This window comes from Hydra vulgaris, chromosome 05 (assembly GCF_038396675.1).
Source record: "Hydra vulgaris chromosome 05, alternate assembly HydraT2T_AEP".
Taxonomy (NCBI): domain Eukaryota; kingdom Metazoa; phylum Cnidaria; class Hydrozoa; order Anthoathecata; family Hydridae; genus Hydra; species Hydra vulgaris.
Genome location: NC_088924.1, coordinates 6515069 through 6540448, shown reverse-complemented (window position 1 = coordinate 6540448; position 25380 = coordinate 6515069). Strand labels below are relative to the sequence as shown.

At 27.9% G+C, this 25380-nt stretch overlaps 1 protein-coding gene across 1 annotated transcript; it reads left to right on the top strand.

Annotated features, from left to right (window-relative positions):
- The first annotated feature begins 18124 nt into the window (after nt 1–18124).
- On the top strand, nt 18125–24736 carry LOC136080499 (L-rhamnose-binding lectin CSL3-like). The gene is made up of 3 exons (XM_065797229.1): nt 18125–18365; nt 20828–20911; nt 24216–24736. Exons 1-3 carry the CDS (start codon nt 18314–18316, stop codon nt 24599–24601), a joined length of 522 nt encoding a protein of 173 aa, XP_065653301.1. The 5' UTR covers nt 18125–18313; the 3' UTR covers nt 24602–24736.
- The last annotated feature ends 644 nt before the right edge of the window (nt 24737–25380 follow it).

Below are 25380 nucleotides of genomic sequence, written 5' to 3'. Positions count from 1 at the left end.
GGTCCCAATTGTCTACCAATATTTCTTTTAAAGCTCTCACATAATCTCCAAGCCTCAATTTGTTATGATCAAGGACGTATAAATAGATGGACATTTAACGCTCATGCTCGTGTTAATTCATTTTTGCTTTAAGCCTTAAAAATAGTAGTGAAACGACGGACAATGTCGAAGCATTGTTATGAATTATAATTATATTTTTTTTAATAAACATAGGCTCATAAAAAAACTCTTGTAGGTATTTTATAATTATTAAAACGTGTTTTGGAATTAATTTAAACTTATTGGGAACTTTTGATTTGCTTTTCTAACTTTTATTCCACACATTGGCCTCAACTTTGGACTGGGTTCTCATCTGGACTACTCCAATTATCTACCCTTTTCTCTTCTTTCAATCTTAAGTAAACTGTTTGAAAAAGAAATTTTTCTCAGACTTGAGAATTTTTTGGAGAAATATATTATGTCTTGACAAGTACCAATATGGATTTTGCAATAAACACTCAACAACTCATTCATTATTAGAAGTGACAGAGAAAATCAGACAATAAACGTTTTGCGTATGGAGTATAAGTATGAAACAGTTTCGCAAAGGAGTACCTCTAATACCGTAATGTTGCAAACTGCAACATTGCGTTATTAGCGATATTCCTTTACATTGGTTTTCCTCTTATCTTTGTAATAGAACACAATTTGTTTCAACTAACGGTATTCAGGGCCGTCAAGCCGAGAGGTTGCGTTGAGGGGTGTCTAGCCCCCTAGGAAATAACATAGTCGGCAAATTTAGAAACTGAAGCCAGAAAAATGGCATTTGTGGTCGGCAAATATTGGAAAACGAGGCCCTTTTTTTTTTTATTTTGACGATCTCAGTAGGTAATAAAAATTTTTCTTCGCTTTACTCGGCTAAAAACAGTTTCATCACCCTCCCTCTTACTCTCTTCCTTTAAGATCTCTTCAGGACGGCCGTGATGGTATCAACTCAAAGCTAGCTAAATTTTTAATGATGTTTAAATATAAATCACAATCTAGCCATTATTGCTCAATGGCTCCGCTCAAATAAGTTATATCTTAACTCCAAAAAAAATGGAAATTATTATATTTAAATCTGTTCAAACGAAAATAAGTAATTAAACTTCAGATTTAGAAAGCAGAAAAAAACCACAATTGGTATCCACAGAAACCACAGTTAATTCTCTGAAAAACTTTGGAATCAAATTAGACTCTTATTTATCTTTTGTATTGCATCTTCAGACATAGGTTTGAAATTAAGCAGATTGAAGGGCATGTTAGCTAAAATCCGTCAAGTTAACAATAAAACTTTGCTTAATATATATCCTGCTATCTTTCGCTCTTTTCAAGCTTGAGGACAATCTGGGCAGCCAGAATAATTCTCCAAAATAATTCTCTAAAATTATCTTATTTTCAACATACTAATTTGAACTTTAGCATGCTTTATTTTTTATCTGAAGTCCTTAAATTGTGTGACTTCATTCAACTATCAAATTGCCTATTTTTCCGGAACTAAAATCACAATAACCTACCTTTTTTCATTTATCAAATATTTTTATCATTGACAAAATTATAATAATATTCTACGGTCAGCCTGCAACTCTAAGTTATTAGTAACTAAATATCAAACTGTTTATTAGGGCTATGAATCCATCCAACATAAAGGCATGCCAACATGGAGCGATCTCCTTTTCTCATTAAAACCTCTTAAATCATGCTCAAAATTTAAAACTGTTTTGTTAACTATTATTTAGAAAAATATTGTTTATAAATCTTTTATCTTTCCACTACCTATTATAATTAACCTTAACTCTTATATTAATCTAATATTTTTCTCTTTTCTGTTTTTTTATAATACTAATTAAAATATCTTTTGTTAAATTTATTATTTTATTCTCTCTTAAAATTAATTATTTTTGTTAGTATTCTTTTCATGGCTATTATTTTAATGTTACTATATACTATTAATGTTAACATATATTATTATTGTTACTATATTTTTATCATAACAAATGTTATTATTCTTACTGTTGCTAATATTAAAGCAATCATTATTATATATATTTTTTTTATTATACTGTTATGGCTATTTATGTTTTGGTGCTAATCACATATTATTGTTATTACCATTACTATTATTAGTATTATTGTTATTTTTGTTATTATTATAGTATACATTTTATATAATCGTTGCTTGTATCATAACTATTATGAGGGCCGACAACACGGGTTTCGAAAAGGGAGGAGGAGGAGACACAACCATCAACTTCTAAAAAAGTCAGCTATATCTTGAAAGTAAAAAGAAGGTCCTTTAGAAAAAGTGTGTAAGTTTGTGTGTGTGTTAGTGGATGACGGGAGGGAAGAGGGTAAAAGTGGTGCCCCCTTGCCCCAACCCTCTCCTGGTGGCATCGACCATGACTATTATTATTTTATTATCATTATTAAATTTGACAGATATTCATTTTATATTAGTATTTATTACAATTAAAAGAAATCCTTCACGTAACAACTTTATTCAAAACTTATATTGATTTGATTACTTATATGATTTGATTTTGAATTGATTTGTTCAGTTTTTTCTTTTATTGTATTGTTTTTTAATTGCCCCATGACTGAAAACGAGGTATCTAATCTCAAAAAGGTATTCTTATATTAAAATAATAAAAGCCTTGGTCCCAATTGTCTACTAATATTTCTTTTAAAGCTCTCACATAATCTCCAAGCCTCAATTTATTATGATCAAGGACGTATAAACAGATGGACATTTAACGCATTGTTACAGATCAGAGGCACCGTCAATTTCTGAAAATCTATGTGGGTTATAATTTAATAATATAATTTTTAGCTTCATATTTTGAAATGATTTTACAAAATAAATTGGCATTTAGCCAATATTTTTGATTTAGAAACTTCTTTCAGGAAACATTATATCACCCGTAAAACACTAACTTTTGTGAAACAAATTTGCACTTTATGTAATTAAGAATGTCACATGTGTTAATAAATATTTTAATTGATATGCAACAAATATTTTAATTGATATAAATATATAATTGATATAATTGATATAACTTAATAAATATTTTGATTGATTTACTATTAACTTATATGTTGCATTTCGTCTTAGTATTTATCACAATTTAAAAAAATCCTTGACGTAACAACTTTATTCAAAACTTATATATTTGATTTGATTTTGAATTGATTTGTTCAGTTTTTCCTTGTTCTCCATTAGGTAGTTCCAACCATGCAATAATCTCTATGAAACTTTTATCTTGTACTTTTTCTACTAACTTCAGCTATAAAGCTGACTAGAATTCTTTTTGTGATTTTCTTCATGACGGTCATTTGAGATGATATCTTTTGTCACTTTGCTGATAAATGCATCTACTGCGTAACCTGGATCTAGGAAGATAGAGATGCTTTTATTCGCTTTTGTCGGTTTTAAGTCAGGCCTCATTTTACTCAATAGGTTTTACCTGTTTGTGCAGCTGCTTTATCTCATCGTAATCATTTTTTTTATCTATATCACAAGAACATCTATTTATTATTGCAAAAAAATTAAAGTAAAAAAATGCTATTTGATGCTATGCTCTAATATTCTCAGTTACTAAATCTCGTGTCTTAGAAATACGACTTTAGAAACCTTCGGATAGTCTTCAAAAGTGTCATTAACAAAAGTAAGTCTTATCTCTCACTCATGGATCTAATCTTATTACCTCTCTGAAGGGTAAGGCAGAACTTTTTGCAACAATGTTTTACTCTGAAAAGACCCTTAAATCCAACGCTTCTACTCTACCTGCCATTCCAGTTAAAGAGGTTAACCAATTGTTCCGTTACTAAAGTCATTTCTCCTTTAAATTATTCTACCCATTGTGGTTTACACAACAATCCTGTTATATGCATGCTAATCTTTTCCAAAAGCTTGCTTTATAGGGTGTTCCTGGGAAAAGTTTTGAGATTATCAAATCATTTCTTTCTAATCGCAGTATTTTAGTCATCATCAAAGGCCAACACGGTTCTTCATATACAGTTACTTCTGGGGTATCTCAAGGTTTATTTCTTTGCCCTGTATTGTTTATTATCTACATTAATGGTCTTTATAAAAAATCAGGAGTATAAAGCTGTAAAAATTATTGTTTCAATCGCTTAAAACAGGCAGCCAATCTAGAATCTGATATTTCTTCTGTTACAGCTTGGGGCTTGCAATGACTTGTGAGCTTCAAAAAAAGTTTGGTTATTTACTGCAAACAAAAATCACAATATTGTTAACATTCCTATATTGAATGGCAACCGATTCACCAAATCCTCTACTTCATGTTTTCTTAGGCTACCATTTATTATTGATCTCTCATTGAATCTATATATATAATCAACTATTAAATTTGAACTTACTAAGTTTGATTTCCTTTATCGTTTCCACGTTTTCCTACTCTTAATTTCATCCTCTAGTTTTACAAATCTAGTCTTTGTACTTTTATGAAATTCTGTAATAATTTTTTGACTGGAAATGATGTCTTTCTTTCGCTAGTTCTTTTGAACAGAGCCCATTATAGTATGTATAGAAAAAAAGCAGGTCCAACTATGTATGTAATGCGTTTTTGCAATTTGTATAAAAGAGAAAGGGCATCATTCAATAATATGGATGGCTATGATTTCCAAGAAAAATTGGAAGTAAGAGTTAATCCTAGAAGACAAAGGTGATAAGTCGTCAAGTACATTACCGTTCATAAATATAGGAAGATCTAGATTATTGCCAAATAAAATTGAGTTTTATCTAATTTAAAGTTCTCCAGCCACTGAGAGCCCCATGCTGTAGCAGAAATGAGATCTTTTTAAAGTTCAATTTCTCCTTCAGAGCAATAAGAGAGTGTTAGCTTCTTATCAACACAAGAATAGATGATAGTATCATCAAGGGACAATGCCACCTTATATGCGAGATTTTCGGGGAGAACGTTAATGTAAATTAATAAAAGTATAGAGTTAAAGAAAGAAACTTGAGGAACTCTTAAGTTTCAAGAAATTAGGAAAGAGTGCTGCACACCGTGAACAACTATTATACTACGATTGGTAAGGAGGGATTTAATAATCTTAATGATGTTACCTAATATACCGTAATAAGCAAGCTTATTAAAAAGAAAACCAGCATGCCAAACTTTATCAAAGGCTTTGGAAATGTTGAGAACAATAGGCTTAATCTCCTGAAAAATACCCTACAGAAATCTTGGGACCCTACTTTTTATGATGAAAAACGAAATACTTTTTATGATGAAATTTAAAATAGCGGGTTTTGGCGTTACACAAAACCTTTTGACAATGGTTTATAGCAGTAGTAAACAGACGTTTGTTTTCAAAAGAATTGTTTTAGTAATAAATATGAAAGTAATGTTTACGATTGGAAATTGCAGTAGAAGAGGAAATGAGAGAAAAACCATGTAGAAGAGGTTTGACTTACAGTCGTCAAGAGGAAATAAAAAGTTGCATAAGAAGCATATTTTTCTGAGGAAGACAAAAAGTTTCTACCCAAGGGCCATCACAAAAAAATTCATGGAAAGAGTCCCAGTCAGTTTTAAGATAGTTGTAAGAAGTACAATGATAGAGAGATTCTGACGATGAAGAAGAATAAGGTAATAGTTTTAGAGAGATTAAACCGTGATTAAAAGGACATAAGGGTGAATGCGAAGAAACTGAGCACTAACTAGGATCATAAACAAGACATAAGTTGAGTAGAGAAGGTAAATGATTCGGATCGTCTGGAAAGCAAGTATGAAATTTGACTGTTTGTGTTTTAAATTGACAAAGATGAAGGTCGTGGGCCTTAACACATGCAGAGTCCCTGACACTAGAACCAAGCAATTTAATATGATGAGCATTTAAGTCGCCAACAACAACCAATTTGGCTAAAGGATAAAGAGAAAGGGCGTTGTCACTTTGATCAGAAATAACATTAAAAAAAAAATGCAATCTTGAGATAAACGAGAGTGCTATAAAATAAAGAAAAAAAGTGATAAAGTTTAGTGGTGCTAAACAACTATATATAAAAGAATAGTCTGTGGATTCAAACTCAGTTTGACAAATTGGTGTATTTTTACGAATGTAAACGCCCAAGTCAATCATGTGACGATTGGAGTCTTTTAAAAATAAAAGATTATAACCATCAACACAAAGATCACAATATGAGACTGCTGAAATCAAATTAGTCTCACAAAGAACAAGTAGGTCTGGTGAACTTTGCAAGAGATAAGACTCAACAGAAAAAAAGTTACCATGAAGACCACAAATATTACTGAATGTCTGAATTATGTTTTTTTGTACTTTATAGTTTTTCATACTTGAGTCAATTTTTAAATTATTAAAGAACTTGAACCAAAGCACAGATAATACTTAATACACTAATAGACCAAACAATTTCTTAATTACTATTAATAAACCCTAAGCCGTAGCAAAGAGCTTTAAATGTGGCATTGACAATGCACAACAAAAGTAAAAACGGGGAGATCATCCATACGCTGTTGGATGTATATCAGAGTACTAATATAGCACTTTTAGTGCTCCGATATTTTATAGCTATTAATATAATCAACCTCTCTGAGAGCTACGTCAAATTTCACGATTTTCCAATATGAGTATTTTTTATCTGCACACCATTTATAGTCTTTACTGAACAAAGAGCCCGAAGACAGTAGATGTGTTAAGTCAGAGTTGGCACCCTCTAGCCTTTTCCTACATAGGCGTATTCTATAAGGCAGCAGGACATGAAACAGTTTGTACTGGGTTACATGTTGCCAGTAGCAGGATTACCTAACCTGAAATGTAAACCTAACCTGAACCTATTTTCTTATCTGTCTGTTCTCTTTCCATGAAGTATTTTTATAGCAAGCAACTTTGAGCAAAAGAAAATCTAAATGTGCTTTTTCTTAGGTGGTAGACCCCGACCAAGCACTTGAAATCAAGACATTATAGGAAATTGTTCACATACAGTTTCAAGAGTCACATCAGATTTAGTAAGTATGTCTTTACGATGTTCTTAAATGTAGATGTGAAGATGATTTCATTTTTAACAGAAACAACTTTTTAACTTTATCCATTGCCGATGTTACCTGAAAAGAGTGGCGAATACCAGCTAATATGTGCGTGTCAAACTTAATCCTGTCAATAAACGATGCAATACACCCACTCTCTTTACAAATAATAATTTTCTTATTTTAAGTAAACGTTTATATATTGCACTTTAATGAAGAAAGACTTTGTCTTCAGAAACAAACTTAACATTTTATAATTGATCAACACATTTAGTAATATCAAAGTTTCTTTACAAACACATAAGTTCTCCTAAATTCTATATAGAATAATATAAACTGACATTTTGAATGGCTTTACTTATAAATAATGTTTGATCACAATAAATGACAACAGAATATCATTGTCAGGGGATGGTAATCAGAATGTCAGTTCATATTATTCCATATAGTATTTTGCAGAACATATAAGTTTGTGGAGATACTTTGATATTAATGCATCAATTTGTTATACTGTTTTGAGTTAACTTGATTATTTCCGAACCGTAATGCAGATTAAATATCTTATCTGGTAGTCAACCTGCATCAATAAAACTATTTATGATATTTTTAAATGCCGCACTCTTTCGATCGGATTGGTTTTTACCTTTCTAAGGCTCTTTGAGATCTGTTCTTAATAATTGAATGTTCTTATTTTTTCAGACTTTATAAAGTGTTTTATAAATATATAATTTCGATAATATGATTTAGCATTACCAGACTTGAAGTGGCAGAAGGGAAAATCTATGTTAATACGCGGTCGATTTTATTGAAATCTTCTGAAGATTTTATTGAAGCTACTTGCCATCCATATATCACATCAATAAATTAATGTAAGAAATGTTTGTTTAATAATACCATTATATTTCTTTACAATAAACACTACAGCATACATATTCATCGTATTCTCCGAATCATTCTTTTTGACTCTGATTTTTACCGGGATTTTTTTGCAACTTTCGGGAAGTCTTTTGACCAAAAACAAGTTTCTTTATCCAGATTTACAAAGTACTGGCTTTTGGCTTTTTTCACCCATGCGCCTTGCATAAGGTGTTTAATGTCATAAAAAGTATTATTAACTAGATTTGATATGTCGTGGAACATATCATCATATTCATCAACTTTTAATGCATCTGGAGCTGTTTATATAAATTCAAATAGATCGAAGCAGTCAGCTCACCTCGTCACTTATATGCGCAACAATATCACTTAATTTAGCGCTCGATGAAATGCGAAGGATGTTGAATATCAACGAATTTTTAAGTAAGGATCAGCTCATTGAGTAGGAGAGCGTGTTTTTGAGAAACGGTTTCCAGGTTCCTGGGAATCTGATACACCTTTGTCACATAACATGCACTTTGCTATATCCAAAAATTTACTAAAACTATTTATTACAGATGTAATGATATTATCGAGCCCTTCTAAACAATTTATTTGTGATGGCTCAACTGCACGTAAGATATACTTTCAGACAGTGACTTGCTGATTGCACGTAAGATTGTGGTGTAGATCAATCAGAGTGTGCTTTCAGAAAATGACTATAAAAATGAATTCAAATACTAACATGATTAGAATTATAAAAACAGCTTTTATTTGAATGAATATATATTTATTAAAGAGTGAACTTTTATTCCTTTTATCGTGTTCAATTATTCGCTTCTTAAAGTACGAATACGTGCCTATAAAGACACTAATAATCAAGCACGATTAAACGGATAGAAATTCACATATTTATATACATATGTTTCAAATGGAAGCAGTTTTAATAGAACTAATTATGCTAGTATTTTAATTTTGAACTTGGCTTTAAAAATACATATATATTTAATCAATAAATTAAAGATTTTATAGATTATATAGTTTATTAAAATATAATAGATTTTATATATATAAATATATATATACAAATATATATATATATATATATGTATATATATATATATATATGTATATATATATATATATATATATATATATATATATATATATGGCGCAATGAGGGGTGTGGGGGATTGAAGGTGTGGGGTGTGTGTGTGTGTAACTTCCCCACTTCAATGATTTTTTCGTTCATTTAGTTGGCAAATTTAACTCTTTTTAACAAGTCTGTCGGCAAATGTACACGTTAGTCAGTGAATTTAGACTGTCAGCCGGCAAATGTCGATAAGGAAGTCAGCAAATTTTTAAAAATGAGGACTTTTTTTTTTTTGATAGTCGGAAAAAGTTGTTATGGCACGCCCCATCCCCCACGTGACACTTACTCGCGCTGGTCCTGTATATTTATAATGATAAAATATTTCTTGGTACAATGATGTTTTGTAATAAAATTATAATCAAAATAATTCATGGAACTGTTTTGAGTGCAACGAGTATAAAAAAAAAACCCATTTGTTTTGCTGCTTTAAAGATAAAAAGATACTGAGCGACTGTAAGAATAGCATATGATTTTTTTTGTTTGTTTCCACTATCAAGCTTTACTTTTGTCGCATCATACGTAACATATTGCAACAAATCACTCATAAAAACAAAAAAAGTTCAAAAAATGCTTACACATTTTATAAGTTTAAGTATACTTTTGAGTTTGACTTTTTCTAAAGCTGGGTAGTAGCAGCCCCACTAAATGCTGCTTTTCCGTTTAGTAGCGCTGAAAAAATTTGGTAGTGGATTGAGGTTACTACCAGAGAAAAAATTCAAAGCGCTACTCCACTACCATATAAATTTAGAATATGAAATGTTTAAATTACAAACTTTTTTATTTACTGAAAATAAAGGGAAAAAAATATGGACATGTCAAAATATAAAACTTTTCCCGTGACCCGTAATATAAAATAATTTCAGGTGCAATTTGATTGAAAAACTTTTAAGAAGAGGTACTAATGCTTTACATAAAATGTGTACAACTAACTCGATCTATTATTTATATTATGCATGCATATACTTTAATTTAAACTTTTCTATTATCTGATTAAAGTAATTTTTTTTTGAATAGAAGCTTTTAAAAATAGAATTGCAAAACACCTGTAATTTTCTTATAGTGACAAAATATAAGCAACCCAATTTATTCAATGTTCATTACATTTGAAATTTCTTTATATAAAATAATGCTCATCTCGTTACTATTGGCATTCAACTTTTCATTGTATTTTCGTTTAATGGTACTTTTAGCGGTAGTTTTTTATTTGAAAGCAATTTCAAGTGAAGCGTCAAGATCTTAAAAAAAGCCTAAGCTGGGTAGCTGTTTGCAAACCTTACGTCTAATCTACATTAGAAGTTTAGAATAAACTGGAGAGTATGTACAAGCAATTTATTTCAAAAAGTGTCAAGAGAAAACTGTTTCTAATTATAAAATGTATTTTGCAAATTTAGAAGTGTTGTAGTTAATTGAAGTTTGGTATTTAACATAGGTTTTATTAATTCTTAGATTGATGTAACAACTACAAGCAACTGTTCAAAATATATTTGTACCTTCAACTAGTTTAGTTTATCAGAGTGAGAAAAACAGACAAAGAGAAGGTGGATCATGAGCTGATCAAATCGACGCATTTATTTTTGAAGGAATGTCTAAAAAATTGCAATGATGATATCATTCAATCAAAGCACCGTTGTTGTGTAGCTCAGACAATGACCTTGTACACTAGTAAGAATACCTAGATAGTGCAAGTTTGAATTCGATCCTCAGGTCATTGTTTTTAAAACCAGCTGCAAAGGCTCATGGGATATCGAATGCCTAAAATAGGAGGAATGCATGGCAAAGGACATCAAGGCAACACTGAGGTTGGCGACACCAGGAAACACCAGCTTGAACTCCTGCTATGATGCTTTAAAATACCTATAATTCAAAGAACATAATTCTCTATTTTTTTTTTGTTGTATATGAATATAACAATCTAAATTTTCTATGCTTTTTTAACATGAACTGTTTTTTCATTTTATTGAAGTAAAATGATACGTGATTAGGGACTAACCATGTATCATTTTACTCCAATAAAATGGAAAGTGGGAAAAAAGGATAGTTAGTTTTTTTCTTTTGATTTTGTAAAAAAGTAAAAAAATGAAAAGTTACTAGTGGACAATAAGCGGACTGGCGCCTCAATTTCAAAGTTTGATAAATTAGTGGAAGAGCGGTAACGGTTTCTGGTTACCAAAGTGACGGAAGGTAGCTATAGCGTTTTCAAATATATGGTAGTAATGCCCAGCTCTGACTTTTTCTGATTGAACTAGTCCATCACTAGATGTTTTATTAATGTCTGGTTAAAAGGTAGATGATTAAAAGATAGAATTAAAGTCTGGCTAAAAAAGCTTTTTTTGTCAAAGTTAATATGTTGAACTAATTTAATTGCAACATCCTTCTGGAAACAGAAAAGCTGTATATCCCGTTAAGTTGAGGAGGGAGGGAGTTTTAACTATATATGACCACAATTGAAAGATGATACTATGAAATTTAAAAACTACCAGTAAATATAAATTTAGTTTAGAATAGTAAAAAAAAATATTTTATCAATTTGTTGGTTTCCCACACAGACGGAAGCAGAAAATTTGCTGGAAGTCAAGCACCAAAAAATGCTTGATCCACCTCTGCTTCAGACTGTGTGGGAGCTATTGTTCTGAAAATCTTTGTGTGACTACATTAAAGAAGTGTTGATTTATTTTTTTTAGATATTTCTTATTACGTTGGGCAAGTATTCGTATTGGCGTTTTACTTATTGAAATCGTTAGGGCTTATCTAAATATTAATATATGCAACAGAGAAAATTATATTTTTGCAATACTTGTACTTTTAAACTATGAGTTTTAGACAAATAAAAACTTTTGATTTTGCATTTTTTATTTTCATAATAAAGTTTGTAACTAGCTTTTGCATCTTAAAAATATGGCATAAAAAAAAGATATGAAAGTTAACTAAAGTTTTTCCAGTTTTTAAAATGCCGCCGTGGCCAAGTGTTTTGTATTTATTATTTTTAACAGGTTGGAAAATAATTTGATTAAGGAGGTTGAACACTGGAGATCACTGGCCGCAATAGTGCTGTAATGGCAATAAATACAAATTCATATGTACCGAATTATACAATACAAAATAAAATTTAAGTAATTATTGGTTTGGTTAAAACTTTTTACGGTAACTTTCTTAAATGAGTTATTCAAATCTGAATTATTTTGTTTACATAAACAGTAAACAAAAAATGTACATTAAAATCGAAAGTGAGGGCTTGGCTTACTGCGTCACAAAACTGAGATGGCAATTGAGTCAAACGTGTAAAAGACTTGAGCACGTTTGACTCAATTGCCATCTTATGACTTCATTTCGTTTGACTTAAATCTTGACACAAGGCTACACCGAGAAATATCTTAGAACATGGTATCATGAATAATATGAAAAATTTATATATTATTATACTTTGCATTTTTTTTTTTTCTACTGCATTTTTTTTTGGAATACCGTTCAGTAAACAGTGTACGGAATTTAAAACTGTCTAAACTGTCCATTGAGATCTTCGAGCAAATTAATTATTAAAAAAAAATATTAATGTTGATTCAAAAATAAGTAACACCTACTTTAATTAGGTAAGTACTGCTACACTAGTGTGTTTTCAACCCATTTAATATCAAATAATATTTATAATACATAATATAAGTTGATTATTCATATGAAGTTTATCATACCCACCACATAGGTAGTCTGGGTCAATAAAGCCATACAGGGTCTACCTAGAGCTCAGATAAACATGTTGGCTGGGATAATGATATGCATATATATATATATATATATATATATATATATATATATATATATATATATATATATATATATATGTATATATATATGTATATATATTTATATATATGTATATATATACATATATATATATATATATATATATATATATATATATATATATATATATATATATATATATATATAACGGGTGACAACTAAAAAGCGAGACTAGATTTAAAAACACATATCTCTTTAAAGAAGTAAGATAAAACAAAAAAGAAAAATGTTCTAGAAAGTATTTTTACTCTAGTTTTTAAATATATAATCAGTTGTTCTCAATTAAACCATTTCTTCTAACTTTATCAACTAGGCCTGGTAAAGACTGAGCTTGGCTCCGTAAGAACTTGATATCAGTTATATTAAGGCAATACTTGATTCTAGAACGTAATTTTTTAAGATTTTCTGCATGTCAATTATTCTTGTAGACAAAATCTTTCAAAATACTCCAGAAATTTTTGATAGGACGACATTCTAGCAAGTTTGCAGGGTTATCCGCTTTTTCAACATAATGCACGTTTTCCTGGTTTAGGTACATGATTACTGTTTTTGCATAGTGAGATGATGCTAAACCTGGCCAGAATACAAATGCACCATCTGAATGATACTTATTGATGAATGGAATAAGTCTCTTCTTAATACATTTGTTTAAATAGATTTTTTGATTTACACCCAGTCCACTTGGTACAAAATTAGGTTGAGAAATTCCATTTTCAGAAAAAGCAATCCATAGAAGTAATTTCTTTTAAAACTTTTGTTTTGTTTCGTATTTAACTGTAGGTGGAATAGATTTTACATCACTAGTTTAAAATACATCATTTCCATTGATACTGGAGTGATTTAACGTGAAATAAGACTCATCGTCAATGATTGGTTTACGATTTTTGAATTTCTGACACAATCGACTGCACTTAGTTCTAGCTGCTGCTTTTTGCTGGTCAGAGCGTTTTGAAATCGTCATTTTTTTTCTTGATTTAATATTTGTTCTTTTTTTTAATGTTTTACTAATGTGTTGCTGAGTACAGTTGAACTTTTTAGCTGCCTGCCGTTGAGAAACTCCGTCTTTATGGTCAAACATGAGTTTGAACTTTTCAATGTTTGTTTCCTGGTCATTTTTTTAGCTTTTACTACACTTCCTTAAACTCTTTGGTACCCAGATTAATCTTCAGCAAAATTAATTATCTTGTAGGTACTTTTAAATATATTCTCAACTTTAAAGTGGTCATAGTAGAAAGCAATATTTTATACTGATTTTGAGGATAGTACCCCGACGATAGATATAGAAATTGTTATTTAAAACATTCAAAACGTGATATTACCAAATTTGGGGCCCATCCGTTTTCTGACGAGAATCTACTATTCTATATTACATAATTAACAACTTCACTCAACACCGATGTTTTTTACTTTACTTTTTTGACATTGCGCGCGCACCCTTCCTCGTTTAAAATGTGTTTTTAACTCTTATGTTGATTAATGTATTTCATCAAAATATTTTTATTAGGCAGTCGACATATATTTAAACCATTTTTATTATAAAGTTCATAATTCAAAATTTAGCTATGTCTTTGGTTTTTACATTCTTATTTTGGTTTTTTAATTCCAAATAATTTTCTAGACGAAGTCATACTGTATTTGTGATTTAAATTTTCGTTTACATAAATTCTTGTAATTACATTTTAATTTCGGGTTTGTTATTCCGGATATACTTCTGAAAGAATTCATGTCGTTATAGCTTTTGCTTCTAGTCAACTTTTTCGCAAATAAATATAATCTGACTCGGTCTCATTGGTTTAAATAGTTTCTATTTTTAAGTACTAATAATCATATTTTATTTAATTTTAATAAGAAATTAATATAAAAATAAATGACTAACAATAACTTAATATAGCGAAAAATAAATTATAAAGTTAATTAAAAGTAAGTTATAAATTTAATTATAAGTAAATTATAAATCATAAAGTTAGTTACAAAGTTAATTATAAAATAAACCTTTGTTCAGATAAAACCTATCCCTATTTAAGTCAGTCGATGGACGTACACTCCGTTGAATGTTTGGTTAATAAACATGCTTGAAATATCTTTTTTCAAGATCAGTTTATAATAATTTCGTTATGTGATTTAATTCTAAGTAAATTATAAAGTCAAAATATCACTTAAGCCTAATAAATAATCAATCATTCAGTTTTTTATCTTTAAATACGTCTAGTTCAGTGTGTGCAGTATATATTTATGTATATGTATATGTGTGTGCATATATATATATATATATATATATATATATATATATATATATATATATATATATATATATATATATATATATATATATATATATATATATATATATATATATATATATATATATATATATATACATATATATGTATATATATATATATATATATATATATATATATATATATATATATATATATATATACATGTATATATTCATATATATATATATATACAATACTGTGAATAAGTTTTAGACCACTTACATTTTTTCAAAAAACCCCGGAGAATTCTTTTCTAATATTTAGATTTTTAGTTCTAAATTATAAACTTATTAAAACACATGTATTTCACACTAAATATGGAACAATTACATACTTTCTAATGTCAAACCATAAAAAACTCTTAATATTTACTATTTCCTCCATTTGCCTCAATCCCATCCGATATACGCCAGGGATTACATTCATACAAATTAATTATAAAATCCTGGAGTATGTTGTGCCATTCTCTTTGAAGTACTTTAAAATATTCTTGAGTATTTCGAGGAGCATGTTCGACCTTCTTTTTGTCAAGGTAATCCCAAATATGCTCAATTATATTCAAAACAGGACTATGGGGAGGCCAGATCATTAATTCCAGTACTCCTTCCTCTGCCATTTCATTTAAATAACTTTTTGCCACTCGGGAACAATGCTTTGGGACATTGTCCTCCTGCAGAATAAAATTATGACCTATTAGTCGCATTCCGGATGATACTGCATGGTGCCTTAGGAATCCACATAACGTACCCCGGTGAGTTGCCCCCCTATTTTGATCAAATCAACTACTCCAGATAAAGATAAACAGCCCCATACTTTTAAGGTGCCTCCTCTGTGTTTAATAATAGGGTTTAAACATTCGGGCTGATAGGCTTCTTCAATTCTGCTCAAAACACATGTCCTTTCGTTCCAAAAATTTCGAATTTGTGCTCATCGGTGTACAGAACCCAATTAAACATTTCCTGGGCTCAATCTTTGTGTTGCTTTGCATATTTAAGTCATTTTACTTTATCGCCACACCGTAATAATGGTTTTCGAATTGCAAGACACCCTCTTAATCCCAATTCAAGTAGGTGCCGTCGAATAAAAGAAGAGCTAATGTTTTTTCCAGTTGTTGTGCTAATGTCTTTTGCCAGCTCATTTGATGCTTTTCTTATTTTTCTTAAAGATAGGGTTTTTAAATATTTATTGTCATCTTTTGTTAGGTTAGGAGGTCTACCATTTTTCTTTCTATCTTAAAGGGAGCCAGTTTCTCAAAACTTTTTAATGATTTCTGCAACAGCAGTCTTTGAATATCCTGTTTTGGATGTAGTTGTTATGACATATCGTTTTAATAAATAAACAAACAAAACCCTCATGTTTCCTCATCAATTTTGTTTATTTATTCAAAATAATAAATTCTTTCAACTTTTCTTATATATTATTAAAAATTACATAAGAAAAAATTATAAATACGTCTAATTATACAAGTGGTCTAAAACTTATTCGCAGTACTGTATATCCATGCAAACACACAGATATATATATATATATATATATATATATATATATATATATATATATATATATATATATATATATATATATATATATATATATATATGTATATATATATATATATATATATATATATATATATATATATATATATATATATATATATATATATATATATATATATATATATATATATATATATATATATATATATATATATATATATTGTGGCACAGTGGTTAGCACTGGGAAGAGCGGTTAGTTTAGAAGCAAGAGCTCCTGGGTTCGAAGCGAACTCTGGGCATATTTCGCGTCAGTGGTAAGAAAGGAAGCGTGAATTTTCTATTTGAATGCTCTCAATCAGTGCTCTGTAATATGATTTTTAGGTGTTCTTGGGGCACCTAAAAAAAGTAAACGCACACATACATAAATATATATATATATATACATATATATATACATATATATATATATATATATATGTATATATATATATATATATATATATATATATATATATATATATATATATATATATATATATATATAAATGCAAAAGTAATAGTAATACAAACTGCTGTAACGACTATCGTTGCGGAACATAAAGTTTAAATCTAATACATAAACAGCAATAAAAAAATGTTTCCCCATTCAAGCTTTAAACGATTTCACTATCTAAGCAGGTATCACTATTTCTGGTAATGCTTTCCAATGAGGAATCACTCTCTTTGTTATAAACTTAAGTCTCGGAGTTGTTTTTGCAAACTTCCTTTCAAGTTTCAGTGTAAGACTTCTCAGAATTCGGAAAGAAGTTTTACGAAGCTCTTTATACCACAATATCTTGTCAACCCCAGTTATTATTTTGTAACATAATTTTAATGCAGTTATTGTAAAACAACTTTAGTGCAGCTTAAAGAATTTTTTTCATTTATATATAATAACCAGATAATTATGCGCAGCAAAAAAATATTTTTGAAGTAAAAATTACGAGCCAAATCTGTTTAAATCAGTTGAATTTTTTTTTATTGCCGTTTAACATTTATAATCTTAATTTTATTATTCAATTGCTAAAAAATTAATTTAACATAAAACTAGTTGTAAAAAATAAGGCCTCCTGAAGTTGCTTTTCAGGAGTCCTAATTAGCAATTAGTTTTAGTCCTAATTAACAATTAGTTTTAGGGATCGTTAAGCAAATCTCTAGTTTATAATAAAGCATAACAAATACAAACTTTTCATATTTTTGTTGGGAGTCTACAGGGTTGGGGTGAAAGGGTGGTTGAGAGTTGTTTCTATCTTATCAAAAACAAAATACCAGTAATTATTTTGGTTTCTGCATGGAATGTAAAAAATTCCTAATAAAATTGTTTTGTATGGGTTTGAAAAATATTATTGTGTCGATTGTAAACCAACCCCTTAAAAAAATATTTTTTAATCAAAAAATACTTAAAGTTTGAAAAACCCACACAAAACACCCACGCAAAAATCTAGAAAAATATTTAATGTTTGATACAAGAATGTTTTCATGAAGAGTTTTAATGGTGAAATAAAACATTTTAAAATTGAAAGTAAAACAATCTGTAAAACAAACAAAGTTATTTTTAAATTTGAAAACTAGTTAAAAACAAACAATACCTTAAACTATCGTATAGTTTTTAACTTATTCATTATCAGCAAAGCAACACAGCTGCTTTGGAAATCCGCTAACATGTCACATCTTGGAATTCTGTTTGCGTTATTTGCTTTGACATTTGCCTTAAGTAAGTATTTGATACACGTTTATTAATTTAATATATAAGATTTTTTTCTGCTTTTAAAACTAATGTAAAGCATTTACTTTAAATCGATAAGAACATTATATTTGCAATTAGTAAGTATTTGATACATCGATACATAGTGTCTGTATAGTATCATTGAAACATAGTATTTATACACATGTATCATTGATAAATAGTATCTTTAAATAATAACTATATATACTAGTTTAAATTATATATATATATATATATATATATGTATATATATATATATATATATATATATATATATTTATATATATATACACATACAAATATATATATATATATTGTATAAATATATGTATAATGATATATATATATTTATATATATATATATATAATGATATATATATATATATATATATATATATATATATATATATATATATATATATATATCATTACATATATATATAAATATATATATATCATTATACATATATTTATACAATATATATATATATTTGTATGTGTATATATAAATAAATATATATATATATATATATATATATATATATATATATATATATATATATATGTATATATATAAATATATATATATATATAATTGCAAAAGTAATAGTAATACAAACTACTGTAACGACTATCGTTGCGGAACATAAAGTTTAAATCTAATACATAAACAGCAATAAAAAAATGTTTCCCCATTCAAGCTTTAAACGATTTCACTATCTAAGCAGGTATCACTATTTCTGGTAATGCTTTCCAATGAGGAATCACTCTCTTTGTTATAAACTTAAGTCTCGGAGTTGTTTTTGCAAACTTCCTTTCAAGTTTCAGTGTAAGACTTCTCAGAATTCGGAAAGAAGTTTTACGAAGCTCTTTATACTACAATATCTTATCAACCCCAGTTATTATTTTGTAACATAATTTTAATGCAGTTATTGTAAAACAACTTTAGTGCAGCTTAAAGAATATATATATATATATATATATATATATATATATATATATATATATCATTATATATATATATATATAAATATATATATATATATATCATTATACATATATTTATACAATATATATATATTTGTATGTGTATATATATATAAATATATATATATATATATATATATATATATATATATATATATATATATATATATATATATATATATATATACATATATATATATATAATTTAAACTAGTACATATATAGTATATAACCCTAACCCTAACCCTAACCCTAACCCTGATGGTCGCTCTCCTCGATTTAGCCTAGCTATATGAGAGTGAACCATCCAGAATGTAGACTGTACAAATATTTTTTATAAGGTATAACATTCTTATGTAAAACATCTATATTTCTGGTAAATATATTGCTTTTTGTTGTTGTTGTTATATATATATATATATATATATATATATATATATATATATATATATATATATATATATATATATATATATATATATATATATATATATGAAGAGTAAATATATTGCTTTTTGTTGTTGTTGTTATATATATATATATATATATATATATATATATATATATATATATATATATATATATATATATATATATATATATATATATATATATATATATATATATATATATATATATATGAAGAGTACACGGAAAATAAATTAGAGAAAATTATTTCTTGATTAATTTATCTGAAGTTTACATTTTTAATAAAATATTTATAACTTTTATTATAAAAAATTTTTTCCTTTTTTTATACAAAGACTTTTATAAATAATTAATATATACTTTCTCAAAACTTTTTAAATGTAGCTATGCCGTTTTTTCTCGTGTACTCTTCATATATATATACAGTTTTGCCGAGAGTAGGGAAGGGAGTGGGTGGGTGGGTGGTCGAATAATACAGTTTATTCCAGGCGCGAGATATCCAAAGGTTGCGAAATAAAAAGAAGGCACCTAAAAAAAAAAAAAAAAAGTTCCTTCATATATAATATAAAAAAATTTTGATACATAAGAGCGCCAATCAGGGTTGCTGTCCCAGGCGGCTCTCGGCAACCCTGTATATACATATAAAATTTTATATGTATATACAGGGCCGTATTAAAATTTATAAGATATTTACAAAATAAAAAATAAGTTAACAAAGTAAGAAACTTAGAATACGCCTTTATAAATACAGGATGCGTTATGTCTATTATAAATGTAGATTACAGTTGTTAATGATACAAATCATTTTTTATAAATTCATGTTAAAATATAGGGTTAAAAGGAAGATCACTAAAAAATATCACAATTATATTGTTAAATCTTCAGTTGTAAAAATGAGTTCTTTAAGCTTTCGTTCAAAAGAAAAGTAATTACTTTGATAAATAAAGTTCTTAGTAAAATTTTTTAAAACTATTTTATTCTATTAGAATAATCTAAGTTTAAAGTTTTTCTTTATAAAAATATTTATTATGTAGGCTACGAAGTAAACGAAGAAAATAACGACGAATATGAAAAAGATATACCAGATAATCTTGAGGATGGTGAATTACATGATTCAGGTGTTTATAATTACTACCATTGCTTCCTATTTGTTTATTGTAAATTTTAAAGGCAAAGTAACGTTAACAAGATCTATTTATAACTTTTAATTTAGCTAATCAAACTAGGTTGAGTTAGGTAAAAGGTATCATTGACAAATCTTTTTAGTTTTTTTTAGCTGTGAAAGCTGCTTACAAACTAAATTTGGTATGCAATATTTACAGCATAAAACATACTCGAAGTTACCCCAATATGGGGTAACGTTGGCAGTAGAATTTTTTATCCTGTAAATATTAAAGTTACGTCATAAGGGGCAACATTTATATTAGAATATTGACAAACAAAATAAAGAAAATATTTTTAATACATATTAGTACCAACCTATATTTTCTTTTAAAAAATAACCAGCATTGAAAAGTTGTAAAATTGCAATGAAAATGCAATGTTATATTACTTTTTAGATAGAAATCAATTAGCTTCAGTTCTGATAGAACTGAAGCTAATTGATTTCTATCTTAAAAGATAGAAATTAAATATATATAAAATTATGTTAATTTATGATTAAAATTTTTTCCTCTAAGAATTGTCAAACTATTAAGTTGCACCCTCACATTAATGACTCAATAACTGATTACGACGAAATATTGCAGCGCTATAATTTTTTGTTGGATTTCTTCGTTATAAATTTTTGAGAGTTTGGTTTAATTTCAAAAACAATAAGATAATTTTTTACGTTATCAGGTTTTGATGCTTTCTTCTTACCAATATTATGCAACATTGTTAGGTGTGGATTTTGTGTCGATTTTACGGTTTTTAGAACTGTTGACATTTCATTTATTTGTACATTTCTTTTACTTGTACATTTTTTTTTATATTACACTTTTCAATTAGGGTTTGCTTTGTTTGATTCCATCTCATGTAGTTCCGAGAAATTTATTAGATGTAAAATATTCCGCCAACTTTTGTTTGACTCTTGGCCCATGTGGTATTTTTTCTGTCAATGTTACCCCAAAACTGAAATACGCGTTTAAAAAAAAATACTCCAAAAAAATTTCAAATGCCTAATATTTAGAAACAACATCATAAAAACACTTTAAAATGATATTATGCATAGTTTTACTTATCTTTTGACTAACGTTTTTTAGTAACAATACCTAGAAATTAGTTTAACTTATGCCCTCCGTATTGTGTTGTTTTTTACACTTACTACTATCTGGATAAAAGTTCTTTTTGTTCATTTTACACCTGGATGCAACTTCTGTTAAATTAATTTAAACAATAATCAACGGGTGACTGGTAAAAACATTCAACCATGTACATTTAATCACATTTTATCAAATACATGTCAATGTTACCCACATGTCGAAGTAACCCCGTCTTACCTCATATATTGATTAAACTACTTACTTCACCTAAACATTTCTTTACTCAACATGGTTTGACTAGCTTAAATATTGCTGGAAATCTTACATTTTTAAAAATCGTTTTTTATTTTTCTGACAAACTTAGGTAATTATCGAATAGTAATGCTAAAACGAGCACGTTTTTTGTTGCACTTCCTCCAAGCTAACAACATTTCTGTGGTTTATGAAGACAGAACCATTCCAAAGAGACAGCACCCTGCAATGGTAACAGGTTGGTCCAGGATCTGCTCTGGGAGATCCAAAACTCTTCTATTTTTTGTTTCAGAGATAAAAGGGTAAAAGTTTCAGGGTAAAAGTTAATTTAGCCTATATTGGGTTTTTTCAGTGAGCAGTTGCTTCCCTGGTCTAAGAAAAAGTTTAAGCTCAAGTAAGGGATCTTTCAAGAGAATTCTTCCCAAGCTCATCAAGCCAAGAAAATTGTCAGGTTTCTTCAGGATAAAATTCCTCATGTTTGCCGACCAGATATATGACCATCCTCATCGCTTGACCTTAATTCAATAATTTTTGCATTTGATCAGTGATAGAATATATGAAGTCAATGAAGATATATTAAAATGTGGTGGCCCTTAAAAAGAATTAACTAAGAATTTGACTAAGAATTGAACTAAACTTGGCAAGAACATGTTCTGACAACTTTGTGCACAAGCATTTGAACGTCTAAAGTCAAATAAAATGGATGTCAAATGAAGTCAATAAAATGGATTTTATCCTTCAAATAATTTTATCAAAAGATGGTTATTTTAAACAAAAGTAGTTTTTTAATTCTACTCTGCGTTCTACTGCTGCATTTAAAAATTTCTGTAATAATGTTCTTAAATCCTATCTAAATTTTCCTAATATTTTAATTTTTCTCAACGTTTTCAGCACACCTATCAAGTTACGTTTACATCTTTACATCTAAAACTTAATACTAGCTGTAGCCCAATGCAATGCCAAATTTGTAAAGAATCATGTTAACGTTATCTTAAAGGCGTTAGCCCAACGAGCCCATCAATTTCTTATAACATACGGCTGACTATAATAGTTCCATATAATTGTAAAACTAGAAGAGATTATACCAATGGAAAATAAAGAGCCCATTAGTTTTGACGGTGCCACCTGGTATTTTTTTAATGTTAACGTATTTTTTTTATTATAGTAATAATATTTTAACAATCTTAAAATTTAGTTAACCAAGACTAAAATATTTCCAACAGTTACCTCATTAATTAACATTTTCTTATTAATTTGCAACTGAATATGTTAAAGAAAAGTTACTGGATTTTATGCAACTACATTTTATTTACTTATTTATATTTTTTATAATAAAAACTTTTTATAATACATTCAATGAAACTAAAACTTAAGTAATAATAAATCGGTAACTGTTTCAAAATAAATAAATAATAATAACAAATAAATAATAATAAGTAATAAACTGTTTCAAAATTTTGAATTACTTAAACTTAAACATTTAAAATTTAATAAAATCTTTGTATTTGAAATACTTTCTTATAATATTATTCTTAGATTAATTTAATAAATTATAGTAAATATATCGAAACAGTCTTTACGTGAGTTTATGTGTTCGGTAGAGTTATATATATATATATATATATATATATATATATATATATATATATATATATATATATGTATATATATATATATATATATATATATATATATATATATATATATATATATATATATATATATATATATATATATATATATATATATATATATATATTATATATATATATATATATATATTATATATATATATATATATATATATATATATATATTATATATATATATATATATATATACATACATACATATTTGTTTGAAAAAATATATATATGTACATATTTGTTAAAAAATACTAAATTTTATACTGTTTTTTTTTTTTAAGTGCAACGAATTGAACAACCATACCTTAAATACTCCAAACGACAATATCAATTTGCACGAGCATGCGAAGGAAATAATCTCATAATCAATTGCCACGGTCAAGGAAAAATTAAAGTGGTTTATGCAAACTATGGTAGAATCTCCTCTCGTATATGCTCTCGTCGCAGATCATTTTTCAGAAGACTTTTTAAGCCTAATTATTTGCATAATAAATGTGACAGTCATAAAATTTCTACAAAAGAAGTTCGTAGCAGGTGTTCAGGCTTGTCATTTTGTATTGTTCAAGCGTCAAATAGAGTATTTGGTGACCCATGTTTTGGAACATATAAATATCTTGAAGTGCAATTTTATTGTAAAAGGAATCATCATTTCATTCATCATAAATGAAGAAAACCTTTTCTATCGACAGTGTAGTATTAAATTTAACTTTTGATTTGATTTAATTATATGTAAACACGGACATGGTCATAGTATAAGACCATGATTTAAAAAATTTCCATAAAAATATTTCATCAAAAATGACATCGTTTTTTGTATTTGGAATCGTTTTGAAACCTTTGGGAAAGCATATATTTTCTTGATGTTTACCTAATTAAAAAGGAGGATCTAAGATTTTTTCTTCATTTTTTAAAACATTTGTAAAATTTTGGTATGAATAATTTTTTTCCAGCCAATCTCTCTGACCCTATTCCATCCCAGGAGGTAAATTTAGACGCCTTAACAAATACCACAGGGTGTACCCCGGTAGGTCAAGCTCACCTAACTAAGTTAGCTTCGATTACGGCAACAATAACAAACAAATAACAAATTTATCGGTTAGTGTAAAGCATGGCAAACTGCATCTCTATTTCGAATTATATTTGAAGTTATCACTGGGAGACAATATTTAAAAGTGTATCTGAAACCGAATGATACATTTTATTAACTAACAAATTTAATAAAGCTACCTTACTCTGCATAACAAGCACTACAAAACCATACCAGCCAAAAAAAAGTCCATGGGTTACTGATGAGGGCATGGAAGCTGTAAAAAAAAAAAGAGTAACCTCTGCAGTAAATACGTATCAGGGGGGCCAGGAACACACTATGTTATTAGAACAGAATACAAAAAAACAATGAAAACCGTGACAAAAATTGTGAAAAAAATTAAAACCAGACTATGAAGA